This window comes from Somniosus microcephalus, chromosome 31 (assembly GCF_052327205.1).
Source record: "Somniosus microcephalus isolate GS21.2 chromosome 31, FLI_Smic_1.0, whole genome shotgun sequence".
NCBI classification, from domain to species: Eukaryota; Metazoa; Chordata; class Chondrichthyes; order Squaliformes; family Somniosidae; genus Somniosus; species Somniosus microcephalus.
The window spans coordinates 8,690,703-8,716,002 of record NC_141017.1 but is presented as its reverse complement, the minus strand read 5'-3'; the positions used below and the strand labels follow the sequence as shown (position 1 = coordinate 8,716,002).

Genomic DNA, 25,300 nt, shown 5'->3' with positions numbered 1-25,300 from the left:
GGGTCTGGAACAGGGAGAATGGAAGCAAAGCCTTGTTTTCTATGTTAGTTCTCAGTGATTCAGCAATGCTGACTTGTAAAGTGAGGTAGACCCTTATCAACGGGCAAAGTTAGCATAATTGGTCAAAGTGTCAGCCATGGCGCAGTAGGTCGTACTCTCGTCTCTGAATCAGTAGGTTGTGAATTCAAGAGGCTGGAGCACAAAATCCAGGCTGACACTCCAGTGCAGCGCTGAGGGAGTGCTGCACTGTCAGAGGTGCCGTCTTTTGGATGAGATGTTAAACCAAAGCCCCGTCTGCTCTCTTAGGTGGACGTAAAAGATCCCGTGGCACTATTTGAAAAGGAGCAGGGAGTTCTCCCTGCTGTCCTGGGCCAATATTTATCCCTCAACCAACATCACTAAAAACAGATTATCTGGTCATTATCACATTGCTGTTTGTGGGAGCTTGCTGTGCGCAAATTGGCTGCCGTGTTTCCTACATTACAACAGTGACTGCACTTCAAAAGTACTTCATTGACTATGACGTGCTTTGGTCATGAAAGGCCCAAAGAAATGCAAGTTCTTTCTTTTAATTTTATTGTTTTTGATTAAATGAAATGAAAGGAAAGAAGTAAATCTCACTTTGAAAGCAATATTGTGTTAAGTCATGTATTCCATTAAAATAAACCAATGTGCTGGTTCACTCTCCCTGGAATCCTTATCAATCAGCGTTGTGAAAAACAGGAGAGTCACACATGGGGGCACATCGAAGAAATATACCCCGATACTGGACTGATCCCCTTATCGGAGTGTCTGGAGATGCTGAATCTGAGCCAATATCTGGTAACAATGATTAAGTCATGGTCTCGCACCATTGGTTGCAGTTGAGTGAATGTAATGATGTTTTCTGTTGGGATGAGAGCTAACACTTTGCTTCATATTTCAGTCACCAAAATATTCACCGAAATAAGGAATGCACAGTCTGATTTCAAGACAGAATGCTCTCAGACTACCATTAAAGGTAAGTGTTGCGTCCGGATTCTATAGTGCCTGTTTCGTGCTCTCGTTTAAAAACTTAGAACAACCAATAACTATTCCCTGCTGTCTTCCGGCCCCTCCACCGGGTATTCCTTCTGGTCCCTTCCTTAACCTGTCCAGTGGACCCTCCTCTCCAACGCTCCTACTTCCTGATAGTTCAGTTGCTGCTTCTCCCGTATGGAAAGCCGATGTTGACTTCCTTTCCCGGTAACTCTGACCTTGAACTTCAAAGAAGCCTCCCTACGTTGCTCCATTCTGTTGTATCTCACTGAACTTATGTCAACTCATGAATTAGCCATCACCTTGAAACCTCTGGCTTGCTTCAGGCTGAGCAGGATGGTTTATGGCATTGCCATTCACCTGGTGATCCCTGCTGGAATGTTCCACACATTTGTGATCAGGAGCAGAGGAATCACTCGATGAGAAAAGGCCCAGGGTCGATCTAATTCACCTTCTGCCGTCCGGGCAGTCGTATGATACAATGATAATGGAGGGGCGTGGTTGACTGATCACAGCAATCAATCTCTATCAATTAATCTACAACAGACCCAGGGAATGTTGTGTCACAACATGGCACAAGGAAAACCCCCAGTGGTTTGGGAACCATGGGGGAAAAATGTGGTTGTTTTGCACCTCCCTCTTAGGGCACTAGCGGGGCGCAAAGTAACTAGCGACCGGGCGCGGCGCCGCCAACGCCTCCCGCGAAATTCAGCGGGAGGTTAGCGGCGGCAGTAACCGTTAGCGCCCCGCGGTGCTGCGCCGCCGGCAATGACGCCATCGCGTGCGCAGCACCTTGCTCGCGCCCCGGCCGTGATCTTCGGTAGCGACCCCTGACTTACCGCTGGACGCTATTCTCTGGGTGGGCAGGACCTCAGGATGTCCCAAAGTGCTCTACAGCCAATTAAGTACTTTGTTTGAAGTGTAGTCACTGTTGTGATGTAGGAAATGCAGCAGCCAATTTGTGCACAGCAAGCTCCCACAAACAGCAGTAAGATAAATGACCAGATCATGTGTTTTTTTCTACTGATGTTGATTGTCAAATTTCAGTTTCACAGATATTCAGGGAAGTAAACAATTCCCAATCTGGTTTAAGGGTGGAGCTTTCTCAGATGAAGAAGAATTGTAAGTAATGGCAACACGTTTTCAAAGGGTCAAGTGTTTTACAAAAATGACTCATTTTGCATCCCTCAGTCGCTCCTCCCTCTTACACTGTTAAGGGTTTTAGCCTGGAATGAGTGTTGTTGCTAATTACTGGCAGTGTTCAGCTTTCTCCGAGTGATGGAGCGTGCCCGTTAATCTATGAGCTTGCCGATTTAAGGAGCTGTGTTAAAGTGTGTACCCAGCCCATCCAATGAGGCAGCAGAACCGCTAATAGGGGCAAGAACTGTGATGTCAGGAAGCACTTCTTCACACAAAGGGTAGTACAAAGCTAGAACTCTCTCCCCCCACAAGGCTGTGGATGCTAGGGAAAAATTCAAAACTGAGATTGATGGATTTTTGTTGGTTAAGGGTATTAAGGGATATGGAACCAAGGAAGGTAAATGGAGTTGAGGTACAGATCAGCCATGAACTAATTGAACGGCGGAACAGGCTCGATGGGCTGAATGACCTTCTCCTGTTCATATGTTCCTATGTAAACAGCCACTTACGCCCCTGAAATAGCACAGGGGAGCCCAGGACAGCTGTTAATGCAGCAATTATCCTGAATGATGGAGCTCCCCAGACAGAGGAAAGTAAGGTTCACTGGCCTGGCCTGAAGGAAGGAAGGATATGAGGGCCAGACTGTATGAAATGGGTGCCCCTCCGTCCTTCCCAAAGCAGCGGAAAGGGGCAACACCATCTCCACAATCCACAGGAGATATTTGGGAAAGGAGGTCAGACCGTACGATATAGGCCTAGAAATTGGGTTGAGGCGCCAAACTGGCACCAAGTTCGCCTGGGCGCTGATTTTTGCGCTGCGTTGGGAGTAATACCAATCGCCAGAAATTCAATTTCAGAAACCCTCGAGGGACACGGGGCGAGGCTCGAGGCGCTCCGCGTCTCTCTTAGGGCGCTGAAACTGAATATCGCAGCGCAACGTGCCGCAGCGCCACACGCTGCGGCACGGCACGCTGCGGTACTGCAGGCCTTCCTCCCATTGTTAAGGGGGAGGGGCCTGTAACAGCGCGATCCCCGATCGCGAGTGCCGGCAAAAGATCCCGGCACCGAGGAGAAGTGCCGGGCTCTCGGGAAACAGCCGGCAATGCCGCGGGGGGTGGGGTCAGGAGGCCAGGGACGGAGGTGCTGGCAGGCGGCCGCCGAAAAAGGCGGCCGTCCCGCACCTCCACCTTAACTTGCGCCGCTGCCGGCACAGCAAGGCCCCGTGAACCGGGCGTGGGTAGCGAACGGCGCTACAGCGGCGTTCGCTACCAAATATCGCGAATGGGGCGCTAATGGGGCGCTGCGCACACCGATGATGTCATCGGTGGCGGCGCAGCGCAACAGGCTAACGCCACCATTAGCGCCCCTGCTGAATATCGCGGGAGGTGCAGCCAGTGGCGCTATAGCCACTGACTGCCTCTTTAGGCGCTAACAGGTGGCGTTACTCACCCAATTTCTCCCCCATAGAGTTATAGAGTCATAACGGCACAGAAGGAGACCATTTGGCCCATCGAGTCTGTGCCGGCTCTCTTTAGAGCAATCCAGTCAATCCCATTCCCCTGCCCTATCCCCGTAGCCCTGCAAGTTTATTTCCCTCAAGTGCCTATCCAGTCTCCCCTTGAAAACATTGAGTGTCTCCGCTTCCACCACTTTCGTCGGCAGCGAGTTCCAGATCCTCGCCACTCGCTCCGTAAAAAAGATTTTCCTCACACACCCTCCCGTATCTCTTGCCCAAAACCTTAAATCTGTGTCCCCTAGTCCTTGTACCATCAACTGGTGGGAACAGCCTTTCCCCGTCTAGCCCCATCTCCTAAATTAAGGCATCAATACCTGACACACAAGCCACGCACTGGAAGATGCTGAACAGTAAGAGGAGGTTACTCAGTATTGTGGAGCCAGGGGGTGGAATGCTTTGAACGAATGGGGACACAGGAAGTATTATATATAATTACAATGAGGGAGGAATTAGCAACCTATGTGTACAACAACAGTTCTTAAAGGAGTTTCACATTAGGAGTATTCATCTGCAAGTTATAGCATGCAGAACCAGCCTGAAGCTGTGTGGATAGGATGTTGTCACAGCTCAATATCACTCCTTTGAGACAAGATGGTCTTTGGTCTGCACCAATATCGACCTGTACAGGAGCTCCAAAACAGTGCAAGTCCTTGACTCCATTTGAGGAGGCTCCACGTGGCATCATTGGGTGAGAGAGCAGCGAGGGAGTGGGGGTGAAGTGAAGGCATGTTCCTGCTCGCTTCAATATCTCTGCATGGACTCCAAGGCTTTCTTGAGGCTGAGGCATGAAATGGAATCAGCAACGCTAGCACGCAAACTGCAGCTGGCCACAGAACTGGAGCTCAGTAGAAGCTGCTTGCCACACCTCCCACCCCCTGTACGTGCGGTGTGACTGTGCTCCCAGTACCGCATGATCGGCCTCACCTGCCGTGCGGAGGTAAAGATCCAGCATCAATACTCCAAGCTCAGGGAGTTCCCCAGAGAGCGTCACCAAATCAAATGAGCAGGTCGTGCGTCACACGGTTATCTGTAGGTTGTCTTCACCTACATAACAACAGTCACTTCGACACATGAATTGTGCAAAGCACTTCCAGACATTTTGATGTCCGATTTTAGCCAAACATGTCCGGCAAGAACAGGGTGTGTCTGGGCCGGACCCTCCCCCCGCCCCACCGATCCGCACCCCCCTCAGATTCACCCCCATGATTCACCCCCCCGATTCACCCCCTCAATTTACACCACCGCCGCACCACCCACCCCCGCCACCCCCACCGGCCTGATTTACATCCCCACCCGATTTTATGCTCCACTGATTTCAGTTGATTCAACAAGTGAGTAGGGTGTGAATGGGGCGTCCGATCCAGACATGTCCTGTTCTCACCAGGTGCTCAAGGTTTCCATTGGGCCTTCCTGTAACTGAGGCGGATTCACTGGATAACACCGAGGATTGTGGGTACACCAGCGTGTTACTGACACCTGTCGGTCGCACCTTGTACCTGCACAGACCGGAGCCACTGATTGGTGCAAAATCCACGTTAACCTCTGGGTCACAGTGTGGAGATGCCAGTGTTGGACTGGGGTGGACAAATGTAAGAAGTCACACAACACCAGGTTATAGTCCAACAGCTTTATTTGAAATCACAAGCTTTCGGAGCGCTGCTCCTTCTTCAGGTGAAGTGGAGAAATGCATAGAGACACAGCTTATATCGTCAGAGAATCATGTCAGATGTTTACAGGTAACCTTTCCAACTGCCATTTATCACACCTCGGCAGAGAGATAATCACAGCAGTCAAAGGTGTGAATGGTGTCCAAACAGGTCAGTCAGGGAAACATTACATCAAAGAACAATGAGGTGGGGTCACAAGGGGTCAAATATTGCAGATGCTGGGGTCTGTATGAAAAACAAAAAAACAGACAAAAAACATTTTTTTTGGCTGGAAATCACAGCAGGTCCGGCCGCATCTGTGTAGAGAGAACAAGCCAATGTCGACTCGAGTCTGGATGACCCTGCGTCAGGTGGGGTTACATGTAGCGTGACATGAACCCAAGATCTCGATTGAGGCCGTCCTCATGGGTGCGGAACTTGGCTATCGGTTTCTGCTCGACGATTTTGCGTTGTCGTGTGTCTCGAAGGCCGCCTTGGAGAATGCTTACTCGAAGATCGGAGGCTGAATGTCCTTGACTGCTGAAGTGTTCCCCGACTGGGAGGGAACACTCCTGCCTGGTGATTGTTGCACGGTGTCCGTTCATCCGGTGTTGTGTGACTTCTTACATCTGGGTCACAATTCTAAAAGTACAACAATGGGGAAAAACATGATTTATTGCAGCAAGATCTGATTTTTTCCTCCATTTCAGCTGCACAAAAATTGATGGAACTGAGCATCTCACAGGCTGATTTAAAATCAGAAGTACTCAAGATAAAGAACAACAGTAAGGTTTAAACTGTGGCGGAGCCACCAAAGGACTCAGATCGTTTTTACATAATTCCTTTAACAACATGTTAGCTACAGTCTGAGTCTGTACCTTTATTTATGCTGTTTAACTATACAGAGTGTGGTTGCTTTAACAGCGCGTCTTATGTTCATTAATAAATAGACATTCTTATTATGAACACAGCTAGCTTTTGCTAGACACTTTATTGAGCATGTGTGGACGAGGTACAGTATCTGTAGAGGCATCCATCTTGACTGCTGCCTTGTGGGTAGCATAATGCCTCATGGGTAATGTAGTCTTAAAATACATACAGCTGGGTAGTGTAGTCTTATATACATACAGCTATATACAGCTCTACACAGCTCTACGGCTCCACCTAGTGTCCACTATAGAATGACATGTTATTGATCATTACATCCCCCTTTCTTTGAGGTTTAACAAAATCAATATCAATCAACTTTTAAGAAAACAATAAAGATAATATCAGTAACACTTTTGTTAGTGCTCTATAAACATAAACATTTTCAAAGCAGTCAACACATTTTCAAAGCTTTACATTGTACTCAAAGATTAAGTCTATCAGGCTTTTTTACTTCACGTGTGGATTTTCTCAACACGGGTAAGTCTGATGTGAGTTCATGAGATTGTTCTGGTGGTGAATGACAAGATGCAGTTGCGGCATTGTCATCAATCTGGTCTTGAATAGTCTCTTGTGTTTTTAGGAGGGAACGGCGGTTCCTCCTGAGAATCTGTCCTTCCTCAGTTCTAACAGTGTATGACCTTGGTCCTACTTCCTCAAGAACTGTAGCTTTCCTGTTCCATGCATCTGGATCCTCAATCCTGACAACATCATCCCTTGTCAATGGTTTTAGAGTTTTAGATGACTTGTCATAGTATGATTTCTGTTTCAGCTTTAACAGTTGAAGTCTCTGCCTCAGTTCCTCACTTTGCTGTTCTTTTGCACAGCAGGGGAGTGTGTTGCACAACTTGCGACCCATTAGTAGTTCAGCAGGTGAAGAACCACAGTCTAAAGGTGAGGCTCGGTAGCTCAGCAGGGCGAGATAAGGATCAGACTTGCTTTCTGTCGCTTTCTTCGGTAGCTGTTTGAGAACTTGAACACCTTTCTCTGCCTTACCATTTGACTGAGCATACAAAGGACTGGATGTGATGTGCTGAAAGTCATAATGTGCTGCAAACGGTTGCCACTCCTTACAGTTGAAGCACGGACCATTGTCGCTAATGGCAATCCTGGGAATTCCATGTCTGGCGAAGATGGATTTCACATGCATTATGACACTGCTTGCTGTGGTGCTTGAGAGCAGCGCCATCTCAGGATAGTTAGAATAGTAGTCAATCACTATTAGATAGTCTTTACCATTTAAATGAAAAAGGCCCATACCAACCTTTTGCCATGGTGCTGTTGGTATGTCAGCTACTATTATTGGTTCCTTTGCTTGTTTGTTTTGGTGTTTCTGACATGTCTCACATTTGCCTATCATGTTCTCAATGTCCTTATTTATGCCAGGCCAATAAACAGTGTCTCTTGCTCTCCTTTTGCATTTTTCAATTCCGAGGTGTCCCTCATGAATCCTTTTGAGCACGTCTTGACGTAGAGCCTGTGGAATGACTATTCTGTTCTGTTTTAGTAATAGTCCACTTGCGACACTCAATTCTGACCTTATGTGAAAATATTTTGGACAGGAACCTTTTGGCCAACCATGATGAATGTTCTCTATTACTGTTTGTAACACTGTATCTTTTACTGTTTCTTCTGCTATTTGCTTTGATTTTGTGTCTGACATGGGCAGCGCAGCAGTGACCATACTCACATGAACATCCACATCTTCTTCAGTAGAGCTCACATGACTCATTGTGGGTGCTCGGGATAGTGCATCTGCTAACACTATGTATTTGCCTGGTGTGTAGATCAGCTCAAAGTCATATCTTTGCAGCTTCATCATGAGTCATTAAATCCTTGGAGACATCTCATTCAGGTTTTTTTTTATGATGGCAACCAGTGGGCTGTGGTCTGTCTCAACTGTGAAGGTGGGAAGTCCATATATGTAGCCATGAAACTTTTCTAGTCCAACTACCAAGCCTAGACATTCCTTTTCAATCTGGGCATATCAACACTCAGCATCAGTCATAGACCTGGAGGCATAGGCAACAGGCTTCTCATCTTCACACTCTGCTTGTAGCAAGACCGCACCTAAGCCATCTTTTGATGCATCCGTTGACACTTTGATTCTTTTTGTTGGGTCAAAGAATGTGAGTACAGGTGTGGTTGTCAGCACTGTTTTGAGGTTTATCCACTCTTGTTCATGTCTTTCTGTCCATGCGAACTCATTTGTTTTATGTAGCAGGTCTCGCAGACAGGCTGTCTTAGCTGACAAGTTAGGAATGAACTTTCCAATGAAGTTTATCATCCCCATGATGCATAGCACTCCTTTTTTGTCAGTGGGTCGGGGCATTTTGAGTATGGCGTTTACTTTTTCCGTATCTGGCTCTATTCCTTTACCAGATAGATTATCTCCTAGGAAAGTGACTTCCTGGACGCCAAACTGACACTTGGCTTTGTTGAGCTTCAGTCCATTCCGGTGTATGCTCTGTAGCACTTTAGTCAGTCTCTCATTGTGTTCTTTCAGTGTGGAGCCCCAGATGATGATGTCATCAACATAGACCCGAACTCCTTCCAGACCTTCAGTTATGTGTTCCATCACGCTATGAAAGATTTCAGATGCAGATATTATCCCGAAAGGCATTCTGAGGAAACAATACCTGCCAAATGGTGTGTTGAAGGTACAGTATTTGGTGCTCTCTTCATCCAGTTTTAGTTGCCAAAATCCTTGTGAGGCATCGAGCTTTGTAAAGTATCTGGCACCTGACATTTCACTGGTGATTTCTTCTCACTTGGGAATCTGGTAGTGTTCACGTTTTATGTTTGCATTTAAGTCCTTTGGAACCATGCATATTCTTAGATCATTGTTCTTTTTCTTTATACATACCATGGAGTTAACCCAGTCTGTTGGCTCTTCAACTTTCCTGATGACTCCTAGTGTGGTCATTCTGTCCAGTTCATTCTTGAGCCGGTCACGCAGGGGTGCTGGAACTCTTCGCGGAGCATGTACCACTGGCTGAGCATCCTCCTTTCGCTGGATCTTGTAAGTGAATGGTAGAACTCCAAATCCTTTGAACACATCCTGGAAATTATTCACTACAGAATCCATTGAGTCATCTGGTCTGCTTATGGCACAGTTTATACGGTAGACTCTCTTGACCAGTTCTAAGTCCTCACAAGCTTTGTCACCCAGTAGTGAATCAAGTCTTTCAGCCACAACAGAAAACATGAGATGATGCACTTTGTCTTTGACTGTCACTTTAAGTCTGCATACACCTAAGCTATCTATTTTCTGTCCATTATAGTCCTTCAGTCGTACTGACTTTTTCTGTATTTTGGGCTTCTCTTTCATATTGTTAATGTCACTCGTACTGATTAAGTTTGCTTTGGCCCCAGTGTCTAGTTTCAAGGTAACTAATGCTCCATTTACCTGCAGTGGGATCATCGATTTGTCCTCTTTTACTACATTAACTTTATGTTCAGCATTGTCCAATTCTGAGGGCTGCACATTTTCTGTATCCTTTTTGATATTGTCACATGACACCATTCCTACAAAAAATGTCTCACTTAAATCAGTGTCCTCAATTACATTAACTCGTTGCCCTTTCTTAGTTTTTACTTTTGAATAGCATTTTTTGGCAAAGTGATTCTTTCCATTACACTTTGTGCACATTTTTCCAAACGCTGGGCATTGTCTTAACTGGTGTTTGTAACCACAGCATTTACACTTAAAAATGTCATCCTCCGATTGCTTTTCATTTCTGTTCTGCCCACGTTTCTTCCCCTTGTAGGACACAGCACCGACAGCAGCATTATCACTCATTACAATCGCATCATTATTGATTTCACTGAAAGTCTTTGCGTGCTTTCGAGCTAGCTCGCTGGCTTGGCATATTTTCACAGCATTTTCCAAATTTAGTTCGGTTTCTCTCAACAGACGTTCCCTGACTTTTTTTATCATGAATACCAAACACAATCTGGTCACGAATCATGGATGCTTTGAGCTCAGAGAAATTACATGTCTGTGCTTTCAGTTTCAGATCAGTTATAAAGCTATCAAAAGTCTCATTTTGCTGCTGTGTCTGAGAATGGAAGATGTATCTTTCATAGGTCTCATTCTTTTTGGGAGAGCAATGTGCATCAAATTTTTTTAGCACATCTTCTAATTTTTCTCTGTTCTCCTCTGGATTAAATACAAATGTATTAAATACCTCGATCGCCTGTGGGCCTGCAACCGTAAGCAGCAACGCTATCTTCCTTGCATCTGGCTTCGTACCGAATCCGATGGCTGCAATGTAGAGTTCGAATTGTTGTTTAAGAGTCTGCCAATTATAGTCGATATTTCCTGTGAGTTTCAAACGCTCTGGTGGCTTCAAATTCTCCATGTCGCTTTTCACAATTTTCAGCAGATCTTCACCATCCTGGTACCATCTTATGTTCATTAATAAATAGACATTCTTATTATGAACACAGCTAGCTTTTGCTAGACACTTTATTGACCACATGTGGACTAGGTACAGTATCTGTAGAGGCATCCATCTTGACTGTTGCCTTGTGGGTAGCCTAGTGCCTCATGGGTAATGTAGTCTTTATATACATACAGCTGGGTAGTGTAGTCTTATATACATACAGCTATATACAGCTCTACGCAGCTCTACGGCTCCACCTAATGTCCACTATAGAATGACATGTTATTGATCACTACAGCGCGGTTAAAACGTGATGACGTCACGCCGTTCATCACGTGATCCCTCACTGGCGGGAAAACGTGATGACATCATGACGTCAGCCACAGGACTGCAGGGGCAGTCCTTGTGGAGCCTCCAGAGAGCGCAGACCTACATTCGATGTTATCCTGCAGTTTCTTGTTAAAGCCTGTTTGTTTCATTAAAGTTCATTTTGTTTGATCGCCTGAGTAGAACTCAGTCTTTTAGTTAGGAACCCACGTTCCTACATTGGTGACCCTGACTTTCGTGAACAGTTTTTGCGGAAGATCTTCAGCATGGACACGAATGCCGTGACTCTGAAACTGCCACAGTTCTGGGAGCAACAACCAGACGCCTGGTTCATCCAGGCCGAAGCCCAGTTTGCCATCAGGAACATCGTCGCGGATCAGACCCGTTATTACTACGTGGTCTCCGCCCTCGATAGCGCAACTGCCTCACGGATCGTCAGCCTCCTCGGTAGTCCTCCTACTGACAGCAAGTATGATATGATAAAGGCACGGTTACTACAGGTCTTCAGGCTCTCGAAGTCAGAGCACGCTCGCCAGCTCATCACGATGCCTGGCCTCGTGGACTCCAAACCATCCGAGCTTATGAGCCAAATGCTCACGCTCTTGGGTGCCGAACCGGAATGCTTCCTCTTCCGGGAACTTTTCCTCTGCCAACTGCCAGAGCAGGTGCAGGCTGCCCTAGCCAAATCCGAGACTACAGACTCCGCCGAGCTTGCTGCTGAAGCAGATAAGATTTTCACGGTAACCCAGCAGTGCTGCGCGGCCACGAGGCGCCCATCCCACACAGACGCGGTTCCAGCTCCTCCTGCAGCGGGCTGGTGCTCCTACCACGCCCGTTTTGGCGTGAAAGCCCGACGCTGCCGCTCCCCCTGCAGTTTTTTGCCCAAAAAACAACAAAGCTCCTGCAGCGTTCCTGGTGAAGGAGGACCAGGTCTAACGGGCGCTCCACGGTTGCGATGGCCGTCGGATCTACGGGGAAACTTCTTTATAAATCCGATTCTTTATCGGGTCGACGTTTCCTTTGTGACACCGGGGCGCAGTGTAGCATTCTACCTGCGTCGAATCTCAATATGCAAGCTGGGAACCACGGTTTTTCCCTCGTGGCAGCTAATGGCGCAGCAATTCGAACTTTCCGAAAGCGGCGGGTCCAAGTCTGTTTTGGCGGTCAGCGTTTCTGTTGGGAATTCCTCACGGTCACAGTCTCGCAGGCCATCCTAGGGGCAGATTTTCTGTGTGCCAACGGCCTCCTCGTCGATATCCGGCACCGTCGGTTGATCAACGCGGCCACCTTCCACTCGATTCCGTGCTACCAAGGTACCACCATGGCGCGCTCTATTGCCTGCGCTTTCCCTTCTCTGGATGACTTCACTCGGCTCCTCGGAGAGTTTCCGGAGCTGACAAGGCCCACTTTCTCCTCCTCGGCCACGAAGCATGGTGTTGAACATCATATCACCACTACTGGCTCCCCGGTTTATGCACGGGCTAGAAGGCTCGAACCCGGCAAGCTCGCAGCTGCGAAAGTAGAGTTCGACATGATGGAGCGGCTTGGGATTATTCGCCAATCCAATAGTCCCTGGTCTTCGCCTCTCCACATTGTTCCGAAACCGGGTGGCGGCTGGCGGCCGTGCGGTGACTACCGACACCTGAACGACGCCACTACTCCTGATTGGTACCCGATCCCGCATATTCAGGATTTCTCGGCCCATTTGGCGGGAAATTCCATCTTTTCGAAAGTCGACCTCGTTCGGGGGTATCACCAGGTTCCCGTGCACCCGCAAGATGTCCCGAAAACCACAGTCATCACCCCTTTCGGCCTTTTTGAGTTCCTGCGGATGCCGTTTGGCTTGAAGAACGCGGCACAGGCTTTCCAGCGCTTAATGGACTACGTGCTCCGAGACCTAAGCTTCATCTTCGTCTACCTTGACGACATTCTCATCGCCAGTGCTAGCAAGGAAGAGCACATCTCCCATTTGCATACCCTCTTTGCACGGCTCAGCCAGCACGGTTTAATCATCAACCCGGCCAAGTGCCAGTTCGGCCTGCAGCAGATCGATTTCTTGGGACACCACATAACATCAGACGGCGCCGTCTGCTTACTGACAGGTGGAAGCTGTTACCTCTTTCCCGCGCCCGCTAACCGTCAAGGCCCTGCAAGAGTTCCTGGGGATGGTCAACTTCTATCACCGATTCGTCCCTAAGGTGGCTCAGCTTATGCAACCCTTGTACGGGGCCCTCAAGGGCAAGTCCAGTAAGGATCCAATCAGCTGGACGGCAGAGATGGACCAGGCGTTCGTCAACACCAAGAGCGCTTTGGCCAACGCAACCATGCTGGCGCACCCACTTCCAGGTGCCACCATCGCTCTTACCACAGACGCGTCAGACTACGCCATCGGCGCAGTGCAAGAGCAGTGGGTCAACGGCACGTGGCAACCGCTGGCGTTTGTCAGCCGTCAACTACGGAAAACTGAAAAAAAATACAGCACCTTCGATCGGGAGTTACTGGCCCTTTTCCTAGCCATTCGCCATTTCCGGTTCTTATTGGAAGGACGTCCCTTCACGGCTTTTGTCGACCACAAGCCTCTAACGTTCGCCATGGCCAAGACTGCCGAACCGTGGTCCGCTCGTCAACAACGTCACCTGACGTTTATTTCTGAATTTACCACGGACATTCAACATGTGTCTGGTAAGGACAACCTGGTGGCGGATTGCCTCTCCCATGCGACGGTCCACGTGGTTCACCTGGGGATCGACTACGCCCTCATGGCTGCAGATCAGGCCTCGGACTCAGAGGTCCAATCATACAGAACCGTCCCCTCTATTTTCCAAGCGACCGACGTCGGTTTCCAGGCCGCAGGCGCCACGCTCCTTTGCAACGTCTCCATGGGCGTTCCCCAACCTATCATGCCAGTCACATGGCACCGGAAGGTGTTTGATGCCATACATGGGTTGTCGCACCCTGGTATGAAGGCTTCACAACGGCTTATGTCGGCGAATTTCGTCTGGAAGGGTATGCACCTCGATGTCCGTGACTGGGCCAACACCTGCGTAGTCTGCCAGAAGGCCAAGGTCCTGCGTCATGTTAAAGATCCAGTGGCTACGTTCGCTGTTCCGGAGCGTCGTTTTGACCACATGCATGTGGACCTCGTGCGGCCGCTTCCGCCTTCTCATGGATATACGCATCTCCTCACCATGGTGGACCGCACCACTAGGTGGCCAGAGGCAATTCCTTTGGTTTCCACCACTTCGGCAGACGTCGCTAGAGCCTTCATCTCCTGTTGGGTTGCCCGTTTCGGGGTACCGGCAGACATCTCTTCAGATCGTGGGCCACAATTTTCCTCGGAGCTTTGGAACGCTGTAGCTCAGGGGCTTGGCACCAAACTTCATCGCACCACGGCCTACCATCCACAGGCGAACGGCCTTTGCGAGCGATTCCACAGGCCGCTTAAAGCCGCCCTTCGGGCCAGTCTTCAAGGTGCAGGATGGGTGGACAGACTTCCATGGGTCCTTTTGGGTCTTCGTACGGTGCCCAAAGAAGACCTGCAATCGTCCTCAGCCGAACTCGTCCATGGCCAGCCTCTCCGAGTACCAGGGGATTTCCTCCCTTCTCCCACAGAGCCATGGTCCGCCTCCCAGCAACTCGTCAGCCACCAGGAAGCGGCCAGATGTTTCGCTCTGGTGCCTACATCAAATCACAGCTTACAGAACTCCCACGTGCCAGCGGAGCTGAAGAATGCTGAGTATGTATTTATCCGCCACGACGCTCACCGGGATCCGCTCAAGCCCCCTTACACTGGTTCTTTCCGCGTTATCGAATCAGGAGACAAATCCTTTTTGGTCGACATCGGAGGAAAACCGTATCACATTTCGGTGGACCGATTGCAGCCGGCTCACCTGGACCTGGACTGCCCAGCCGTCGTCGCTCAACCGCCGAAACATGGCCGACCGCCCGCAGCCGCCGTGCCAGATCAACCAAAGCTGCCCGCCAACTCGAACACACTCGCCGCGCCAGCTTAACCACAACCGCCCGCCAGCTCGATCGCCGTCCACCAGCTTCCTCTGCAGGGTTACCGAAGTCGCTCGGATAGACTTGTCAGGCCTCCTCGGCGACTCACTTTTGCTGTTAAAGACAATTCTGGGGGGGCGCATGTGGCGGAGCCACCAAAGAACTCAGATCGTTTGTACATAATTCCGTTAACAACATGTTAGCTACAGTCTGAGTCTGTACCTTTATTTATGCTGTTTAACTGTACAGAGTGTGGTTGCTTTAACAGCGCGGTTAAAACGTGATGACGTCACGCCATTCATCACGTGATCCCCACTGGCGGGAAAACGTGATGACATCATGACGTCAGCCACAGGACTGCAGGGGCAGTCCTCGTGGAACCTCCAGAGAGAGCAGACCTACATTCGATGTTATCCTGCAGTTTCTTGTTAAAGCCTGTTTGTTTCATTAAAGTTCATTTTGTTTGATCGCCTGAGTAGAACTCAGTCTTTTAGTTAGGAACCCACGTTCCTACAAAACAACGATATCAACAAACTTTCTCTCCCCCCTCAAACCTCCCTCTCTCCCCTTCAAACCTCCGTCCATCTCTCCCTCAATCTCCCCCTCAAACCTCCCTCCATCTCCCCCTCAAACCTCCCTCCATCTCCCCCTCAAACCTCCCTCCATCTCCCCCTCAAACCTCCCTCCATCTCCCCCTCAAACCTCCCTCTCCCTCCCCCTCAAACCTCCCTCCGTCTCCCCTCAAACCTCCCTCCCTCTCCCCCTCAAACCTCCCTCTCTCTCCCCTCAAACCTCCCTCCATCTCCCCTCAAACCTCCCTCCGTCTCCCCCTCAAACCTCCCTCCATCTCCCCCTCAAACCTCCCTCCGTCTCCCCTCAAACCTCCCTCTGTCTCCCCCCAAACCTCCCTCCATCTCCCCCTCAAACCTCCCTCCATCTCCCCCTCAAACCTCCCTCCATCTCCCCCTCAAACCTCCCTCCATCTTCCCCTCAAACCTCCCTCCATCTCCCCCTCAAACCTCCCTCCATCCCCCCCTCAAACCTCCCTCCATCTCCCCCTCAAACCTCCCTCCATCTCCCCCTCAAACCTCCCTCTCCCTCCCCTCAAACCTCCCTCCGTCTCCCCTCAAACCTCCCTCCCTCTCCCCCTCCCCCTCAAACCTCCCTCTCTCTCCCCTCAAACCTCCCTCCCTCTCCCCTCAAACCTCCCTCCGTCTCCCCTCAAACCTCCCTCCGTCTCCCCCTCAAACCTCCCTCCGTCTCCCCCTCAAACCTCCCTCCGTCTCCCCCCAAACCTCCCTCCGTCTCCCCCTCAAACCTCCCTCCGTCTCCCCCCAAACCTCCCTCCATCTCCCCCTCAAACCTCCCTCCATCTCCCCCTCAAACCTCCCTCCGTCTCCCCTCAAACCTCCCTCCATCTCCCCCTCAAACCTCCCTCCGTCTCCCCTCAAACCTCCCTCCATCTCCCCCTCAAACCTCCCTCCATCTCCCCCTCAAACCTCCCTCCGTCTCCCCCAAACCTCCCTCTCTCTCCCCTCAAACCTCCCTCTCTCTCCCCTCAAACCTCCCTCCATCTCCCCCTCAAACCTCCCTCTCTCTCCCCTCAAACCTCCCTCTCTCTCCGTCTCCCCCTCAAACCTCCCTCCGTCTCCCCTCAAACCTCCCTCCCTCTCCCCCTCAAACCTCCCTCCGTCTCCCCTCAAACCTCCCTCCCTCTCCCCCTCAAACCTCCCTCCGTCTCCCCCTCAAACCTCCCTCTCTCTCCCCTCAAACCTCCCTCTCTCCCCTCAAACCTCCCTCCGTCTCCCCTCAAACCTCCCTCCATCTCCCCCTCAAACCTCCCTCCACCTCCCCTCAAACCTCCCTCCGTCTCCCCCTCAAACCTCCCTCTCTCTCCCCTCAAACCTCCCTCCATCTCCCCTCAAACCTCCCTCAGTTTCCTCCCTGGGTGGGATTTGAACTCATGTCTCAGTACAATCATTAATGACAATTATTAGTCCAGGTCTACCTGAATTATTAATCCAGTAACATAACCACTATGCTACCATTCCCAACTGATAAGACCCCAGAGGGTAAATGTGGCAAGATGCTTGCTCCCATCATGGGCCCTCTAGTGTCCAACTAACAATACACAAAAACAATACGTATCGTCCCCACGCCTGAGCTTGGAGCAGTCTAACTATTGAGTGAAGCGATCTCGCAGCAGAAACTGGCTGGCTGACAGACTTCACACTCTCCAACAATGGGAACAGCAACATACAGGAACAAATTGATAAAGTGGGGCCAGAGGCTGTCGGTTAATACTCTAATTGCCTTTCAGTTACACAGATGTTCAACGAAATAAGAAACTCGGAGGCCATTGTCAAGATGGAACTAATATACGTGGAGAATAAACGTGAGTGTTACGGACAGGAAGAGCTTCCTGTGTCTCAGGTTCAAACATTTCTCTGCAGGTTCTAGTTCCTCGGTATTATGAAATTGAAACGTGGACTCGCCAAATGTAAGGGGTAATTTTAAAAATTTATTCTTGGGATGTGGGCGTTGCTGGCAAGGTCGCCATTTGCTGCCTATCCCTAGTTGCCTTGAGAAGGTGGTGATGGGCCTTCACCTTGAACCGCTGCAGTCCGTGTGGTGAAGGTATTTCCACAGTGCTGTTAAGTTCTAGGATTTTGACCCAGCAATGATGAAGGAATGACGATATATATCCAAGTCAGGATGCTGTGTGATTCGGAGGGGATCGGTATTCCCATGTGCCTGCTGCCCTTGTCCTTCCATTGTTTCATTATCTGAGGAGTTGCGAATGGAACTGAACACTGTGCAATCATCAACGAACATCCCCATTTCTGACCTTATGTTGGAGGGATAGTCATTGATGAAGCAGCTGAAGATGGTTGGGGCTAGGGCACTGCCCTGAGGAACTCCTGCAGCGATGTCCTGGGGCTGAGATGATTGACCTTCAACAACCACAATCATCTTTCTTTGTGCTAGGTATGACTCCAGCCAGTGAAGAGTTTTCTCCCTGATTCCGATTGACTTCAGTTTTACTAAGGCTCCTTCGTACCACACTCGGTCAAATGCTGCCTTGATGTCAAGGGCAGTCACTCTTACCTCACCTGCCGCAGTAATTGGCTGTATTGGATTTGTCCTGCTTTTTGTGGACAGCACATACCTGGGCAATTTTCCACATTGTGGGGTAGATGCCAGTGTTGCAGCTGTACTGGAACAGCTTGGCTGGAGTTGCGGCTAGTTCTGGAGCACAGGTCTGAGACCCCATGCTTCCAATGGGGAGGAACACTCATAGGCGGAGCAAAAACAAGATAAGGTTACAATCGTGCCGGCCTAGTCCTCCAGTCCTGCTCCCTGCGAGTGACAGAATTACCCCTCATATTAACAGGGCAAAAGCTGAGATGAGATTGTTGACTCACTAGTGTGGTTCATGCTCTGTAATGGCAACAACAACTTGCATTTATATATCGCTTTTAATGTAGTAAAACATCCCAAGATGCTTCACAGGAGCATTATCAAACAAAACTTAACACCGAGCTACATAAGGTGATATTAGGACAGGTGACTAAAAGCTTGGTCAAAGAGGTAGATTTTAAGGAGTGTCTTAAAGGAGGCGAGAGAGGTAGTGAGGCGGAGAGGTTTAGGGAGGGAATTCCAGAGCTTAGGGCCGAGGCAACAGAAGACACGACCACCAATGGTGGAGCGATTATAATCAGGGATGTGCAAGAGGCTGGAATTAGAGGAGCGCAGAGATCTCGGAGGCCTGTGGGGCTGGAGGAGGTTACAGAGATAGGGAGGGGTGAGGCCATGGAGGGATTTGAAAACAAGGATAAGAATTTTAAAATCAAGGCGTTGCTTAACTGGGAGCCAGTGTAGGTCAGCGAGCACAGGGGTGATGGGTGAACGGGACTTGGTGCGAGTTAGGACACGGGCAGCAGAGCTTTGGATGACCTCAAGTTTACGTAGGGTGGAATGTGGGAGGCCAGCCAGGAGTGTGTTGGAATAGTAAAGTCTAGAGGTGACAAAGGCATGGATGAGGATTTCAGCAGCAGATGAGCTGAGGCAAGGGCGGAGACGGGCAATGTTCCAGAGGTGGAAATAGGCGGTCTTGCTGATGGAGAGGATATGGTGTCAGAAGCTCAGCTCAGGGTCAAATGGGACACCAGAGTTGTGAATGGTCTGGTTCAGCCTCAGAACTTGATGCTGTAAGTGCACCAAGTGATCTGTTGTTAATCACTGGAAGCACCTTGCACCATGTATGTCACCATGTCCCCAGAGGTGAAGTGATGTCACATTACAAACATCTAATTTGTGGTTTCACTCCCAGTTGCTCAGATGTCGGAGGAAGCGAGAGGCTCACACGCTGATTTCAGGATGAAGCTTTCACAGCTGAATAACAGTAAGTGGCCAATAAACCCAGGCATGTTATTTTCTTTTAATTTAAGCAATATCTGTGTTTTTCAGAGGTTCGGGGGCTGCTCCAGACAGTCACCCTGAGACACCCTGTGCTTGGTTTAATATCTGTCTCAGTGCAACATTGCAGGAGACCAGCAGACATTTCACCCACACCACATGTGTCAGGGGGGGCGAGGGGTCCTGAATGGGAATCTAAATAGGGAGTAAATGATTAAACCTATACCTGGACAGGGAGGGGATTCCCCCAGTCCTGGGTGTGCTGTCACCGAGGATGCGCCTCCCGATTAAGAAACATTTTAACCCACGAGTCAGTGTTTAACAAGAAGTCCATTTCCTTAACTGAGCGTAGAAGATGTCACTATCAACCAATCAAATCAGTTGAAATATGCAATTGAATGTTGATAGAACCAATGAGATCATTTGGAAGGTAGAACCGGAGTCAACCAGGAGCAATCCCATAGGATGGAACTGGAATTAACCAAGAGCAATCCCATAGGATGGAACTGGAATCAACCAGGAGCAATCCCATAGGATGGAACTGAAGTCAACCAGGAGCAATCCCATAGGATGGAACTGGAATCAACCAAGAGCAATCCCATAGGATGGAACTGAAGTCAACTAGGAGCAATCCCATAGGATGGCGAGCCAGACTGAAGGCTACTAGACCCAGGAGAGTTGGTGGAGAGCATTGAAATACCACTGGGGTTTCTCCTGCTCATCCATTTCAATGGAAGATCTACGGAAACCCTGGTAAATTGGCATAAGCACCCCATTGGTGTTGAAGGAAGGACGAGAACCAATCAATCGAGTCTTATACTCGCCCATTATTTGTTGGGCTTGAACTCGACATTTTCAACTGAGCTGCAGGTTGCGGCTGTTACCTTGTGTGAAGATTTATTGAAGGGGCTGTTTGCACTCCTGAGGGCAGTTTATCTCTCAGGCAGTCGTGGAGTGCGAAAGCAGAAAGGTACCCCTGTTTTCATCAGGATTGGTCGCAGTTACTTTTCTGCGATAAGCAGTATATCTCCTGATGTGACCGCATTACCTGGTGTCACTCGAGCCTTCCAATCACTGTACTTACAGCAAGGCCAGGGTTTGGAAATGAAATCGGGAGTGGAACAGGAATGGTTGTGAGCGTTACTTCATTTTAAAAAATGACACTGAATGACTCAGGAAATGAGTAGAAGGTTCCTGGGGAGAGTAAGAATATCACCCATCTCCCGATAAATAAAGCTCATGTCCTTCGCAGTCACGCCCCCCCCCACCCCCGCCGCCCCCCCCCCCCTACAACCCCCCCCCCACTCAGTCATTTCTAAATCCTCCACTGCTGCACATTCACCTTTTGCGTACTGCAATAAAATTGGCCAAAGTCACGAGGGCAAACCTTCAGCTTAAGTTATTCCAAACTTGTGTCCCACTGCACTGACAGTCCAGTATCTTGTCTTCACGTGTCAGAAGGCTGTTCTTGAGCAGTCAGCCATGTTGAGGCTGTATCAGTTTCTAGGTCAACAGGTACGAAGGAGAAAAGAATCATTCTGGCCATCAAACTCTTCCTTCATCGTGGACTTTGACTGTCCAATTTATTAGATAAAAGCTCTTAAAAGTGTAGAGAGACCCCCCGCCCCCCATTGCAGCCCACACACACTGAACATCTGTTGAGTAATTAACCAACTAGTCACAGTTTTGCAAGATGGTTCGACACATAAAAAGTTACAGCACCCGAACAGGTGAACCTCCAACGGCCGTCTTTTAATCCCACCTGAGCAGGTAGATAGAGCTTCAGTTTACTGTCTCATTTAAGAACATAAGAAATAGGAGCAGGAGTAGACCATACGTCTCCTCAAGCCTGCCCCGCCTTTCAATAAGATCATGGCTGATGTTCTAGATCAACTCCACTTTCCTGCACGATCCCCATATCCCTTGATTCCCTTAATATTCAAAAATCTATCGCTCTCTGTCTTAAATATACTCAATGACTGAGCCTCCACAGCTCTCTGGGGTAGAGAATTCCAAAGATTTCTCCTCATCTCAGTCGTAAATGGCCGACCCCTTATCCTGAGACTGTGACCCCTGGTTCTAGACACTCCAGCCAGGGGAAACATCCTCCCTGCATCTACCCTGTCAATCCCTCGAAGAATCTTATGATCAATGCGATCACCTCTCATTCTTCTAAACTCCAGAGAATGTAGACCCATTATTCTGCCCTTGCAGCGCGTTCCTATGCAGAGCTAGACAGGTAGCTAACAATTTGATATCTTCCCATAAAAATCACAAGGCTTGACTTTTCTTGTAAACTTTACTGAAAGATTCTTATTGTGAAACTGAAATACAATACAGAAATGGAAGCACACATTAGTACACAAGCACATAACTGATAATCATACACAAATTTAGGTAAGCCTGAGCAACACAGTACATTTGGCAAGTAACTTACCAAAACACGTGGAAACACAGCTTACTGTGAATGTACATTTAGCAAACTGAAAGGCATTCTCTTACATTCACTTTAAATTAGCCCTGTACATAGTGCATCAAAATACAGCTACAAGTTAACCAGCTAGATGCAGAGAGCGAGCACTTCACGGCTAGCTGTGCAGGTTTGCTTACAGAGAAAGGTTACAAACTAAACATTTCCTGCAAAATATAGTGTACACTAATCATCTATAACATTCTCAAGTACTTACAGACAAATAGTGTCCAAGGCCGGAGCGTAACAAGAAAATAACTTCCCAGACCATGTGTCGAGCTGCAGGTCTGTGATATACAGTAGTTTACTTTACTGCACTTTACTGCGCTTTACTGTACTTTACTGCGCTTTACTGCACTTGCTAGGTACCAAATATCCACTAGGTGGTGGCACACAATGGAAATCGACCCAAATTACTCAAACCCCTGAATTAACTTGAAACTAACATAAATTCCTAAAGGAAGGCAGCACACTCCCCGCTTGGTACAATTCCATTGTACCACTACAGATACAAAATAAAACCTAAAGAAAACGTCCTTTGGCTGCAAACATACTCAGAATCCTTTCTCTAGGTTTCTTCAGAAAGGAGGACTATGATCTCTGCGACTGGCCTCAGAAACACTTTGACAGTACCCTCCTTGACAATCTTCACCTCCACCTTGCGGACCCTCTTGTCCCTGCTTGGCAGAGTTTTGACAACCAGTCCCACTGGCCATTCATTTCTGTGTGCTTGGCTGTCTTTCAGCAAGACAACATCTCCCACTTTGACATTTGGCTTGTCTTCTGTCCATTTCCTACGGCTCTGTAGAGTGGACAAATACTCTCCTCTCCATCTCTTCCAAAAAGTGTCTGCAAGACACTGGACTTGCTTCCACTGCTTCCCGTGCAGCTCAGCCATGTCGAAGTTTCCAGAGGGGGCTGAAATAGCACTCATCTTTTGAGTCAGGAGCATCGCTGGGGTGAGGACTGCAGGCATGTCTGGGTCGGTGGACACCAGCACCAGGGGTCTTGCATTCATGATCGCCATGACTTCAGCCATGAGAGTGCTCAAGACGTTGTGTGTGAGACAAGTGGGTCCCGTCCAAAGCAGCATAGCATCCAGAATACGCCTGGCAACACCGATGAGCCTCTCCCATGAACCACCCATGTGGGATGAATGCGGGGGGTTAAACACCCACATGCATCCTTTCTTTTGGAGGTAGCTTCCTACCGCTGCATTGTCCGTGTGGATGTCCAACTCCTTACAGGCACCCACGAAGTTAGTCCCTCTGTCGGAGCGGAGAAGTTTGGCTGGACCACAGATTGAGAAAAACCTCCTCAGGGCATTGATGGTTAGGAAAGCTTTGTCGTCCATGGATATTGCTGGCTTGTCATCATCCTTGGACCTTTCAAACACTGAGCATCCTAGGCTGTCTGTGCTCACAGTGAGGCCTGCCTCTTCCTCACAGGCAGAGGAGGTTGACCTATGATGCTGCGTCATGCCATCATAGTCTTCCTTTACCTGGATCCTGTTTGGGCATGGGCTGAGAAAGGATGTGCGACCGTTGTGCAACACGTTTGCTTTATAGACATTGACATCCGCTGGTTTGTGGACTGTTCCCAGGCAAACTCCACCCACGAGGACCCATCCCAGGTCAAGCCGCTGCACATAAGGAGCATTGTGGGGCCCGTTGATTTGCTCACGCACCTTGTGCACTCTTAAGATGTCTCTTCCCAAGAGCAGGAGGATTGGAGCGTCCGGGTCCACAGCTGGAATCTTGTTGGCAACTGGCTGTAGGTGGGGCTGATGGCGTGCGACCTCTGGGGAGGGAATTTCCATCCTACCATCTGGCATCATGTCACACTCAATTAAGGTGGGGAGGGGAAGCTGTAGTTTCCCATCCATGGACTCGATCATGAATCTGCCAACTCTCCTACCCATAGTCTCTGTTGTCCCTGAACAGGTTTTTAGCCTGTACGGAGCTGCGCTGGCCTTGACTTCAAAGAGATTGAAGAATTCTGTCTTCGCTAGAGACTTGTTACTTTGCTCATCAAGCACTGCATACATCTTGATTGCCTTCTCCTTTCTCCCTGCAGGATATGCTTTAACCAAGCAGATTTTGGAGCATGAGCATGGGCTGCTTGCATTTCCACAAACCTCTGTACACTTGGAGGTGACTGAAGAAGATGCGCTTTTGCTTTGCTCCCTGCTATCCTCTTTGTCAACCGCAGCACTCACGGTGGTCGAAGGAGGAGGACCTGGATGCAGGGCTGCGATGTGTTTTTCACTGTTGCACTCGAAGCACTTGATTGTCGCCTTGCAGTCTTTTGCCATGTGCATAGTCGACCCACAACACCTGAAGCAGATGCGATTCTCTTTCAGGTATGATTTGCGCTCATCAATAGGCTTGCCTCTAAAGCTTCGACACTTTTTGAGTGGGTGGGGCTTCTTGTGTATTGGACACTGACGATCTGGGTCATCCACTTTATTCCCAGCAGAACTGGATTGGTTGACTGAGGGTTCAGCTGGAACATCTGTTTTGTGCACGCTCACAGAGGCTTTGTTGCTGTACTTTGTGGGTTTCTCTGTTCTTGAAGGAGCATAACTGCTGGAGGTGGAGAAAGTGAAACTTGGATCATTCCTCACCTTTGCCTGTTGTTGGACGAACCTGGAGAAGAAAGAGAAGGGGGGAAATGCCACTCCGTAGTCCTCCTTGTACTTGGATCCCTTAGCTATCCATTTCTCTTGAAGGTTGTAGGGGAGCTTTTCCACTATTGGGTTTACCCCATGAGCTGTATCCAAATACGAGAGGCCTGTCAGGTAACCTTCTCCCTTAGCACACTCCAGTTCAAGGAGAATGTCACCCAGTTCTCGAAGCTCGACATTATCTTTGTTGGTTAGCTTCGGAAAGTCCTCAATCTTCTTAAGCAGTGCGTGTTCAATGACTTCTGGTGTCCCATAACAGTCTTCGAGACGTTGCCAAACCAGGTTGAGGCCTGCTGTGGGATTGTGGACGTGCGCTGAGCGAATTCTCCTCGCCTGTTCTGACGATCTGACGACTCAGCTCCGAGCCACTTTGTCATCAAATCTAGTTCTTCTCTGGCTGACAGATTCAAGTCGTTGGTGGTACTCAGGAAGGACACTTTCCATGACCAATAATTTTCGGGACGGTCATCAAATTCTAGAAGACCTGAACTTAACAATTCTCGGCGGATGAGGTACCTAGCGAGGTCTTGTGCACCTTGTGGCTCGGGTGAGGACTGCTTGGCTGGATTGGCCGAGTGCTGTGGAGGTCTCTGCAGGTAAGTCTTACTTGCTTCTTCTCTTTTAAGCTCAGTGTCTCCGAAAACAGGCTGTTTGTTACTGTGGTGAGTAGCTGGTTCTGCGTCGAGATACCTGGATGTTTCCTTGAAGAACAATTTGGAGTTTTGTTGGACATACTCACTTGTACGTTGCACTGGACTGAGG

The 25,300-nt window shown here is 49.1% G+C and overlaps 1 protein-coding gene across 1 annotated transcript in view; it reads left to right on the top strand.

Annotated features, from left to right (window-relative positions):
- Positions 1 to 807: 807 nt before the first annotated feature.
- LOC147097562 (uncharacterized) overlaps positions 808 to 25,300 on the top strand; it is a 62,019-nt gene continuing 37,526 nt past the window's right edge. The window contains exons 1-4 of the mRNA XM_085971404.1: positions 808 to 1,000; positions 2,065 to 2,139; positions 17,284 to 17,358; positions 19,297 to 19,368. Coding sequence (XP_085827530.1) covers positions 877 to 1,000; positions 2,065 to 2,139; positions 17,284 to 17,358; positions 19,297 to 19,368 — 346 coding nt within the window. The 5' untranslated portion in view covers positions 808 to 876. The remainder of the gene's footprint in view (positions 1,001 to 2,064; positions 2,140 to 17,283; positions 17,359 to 19,296; positions 19,369 to 25,300) is intronic.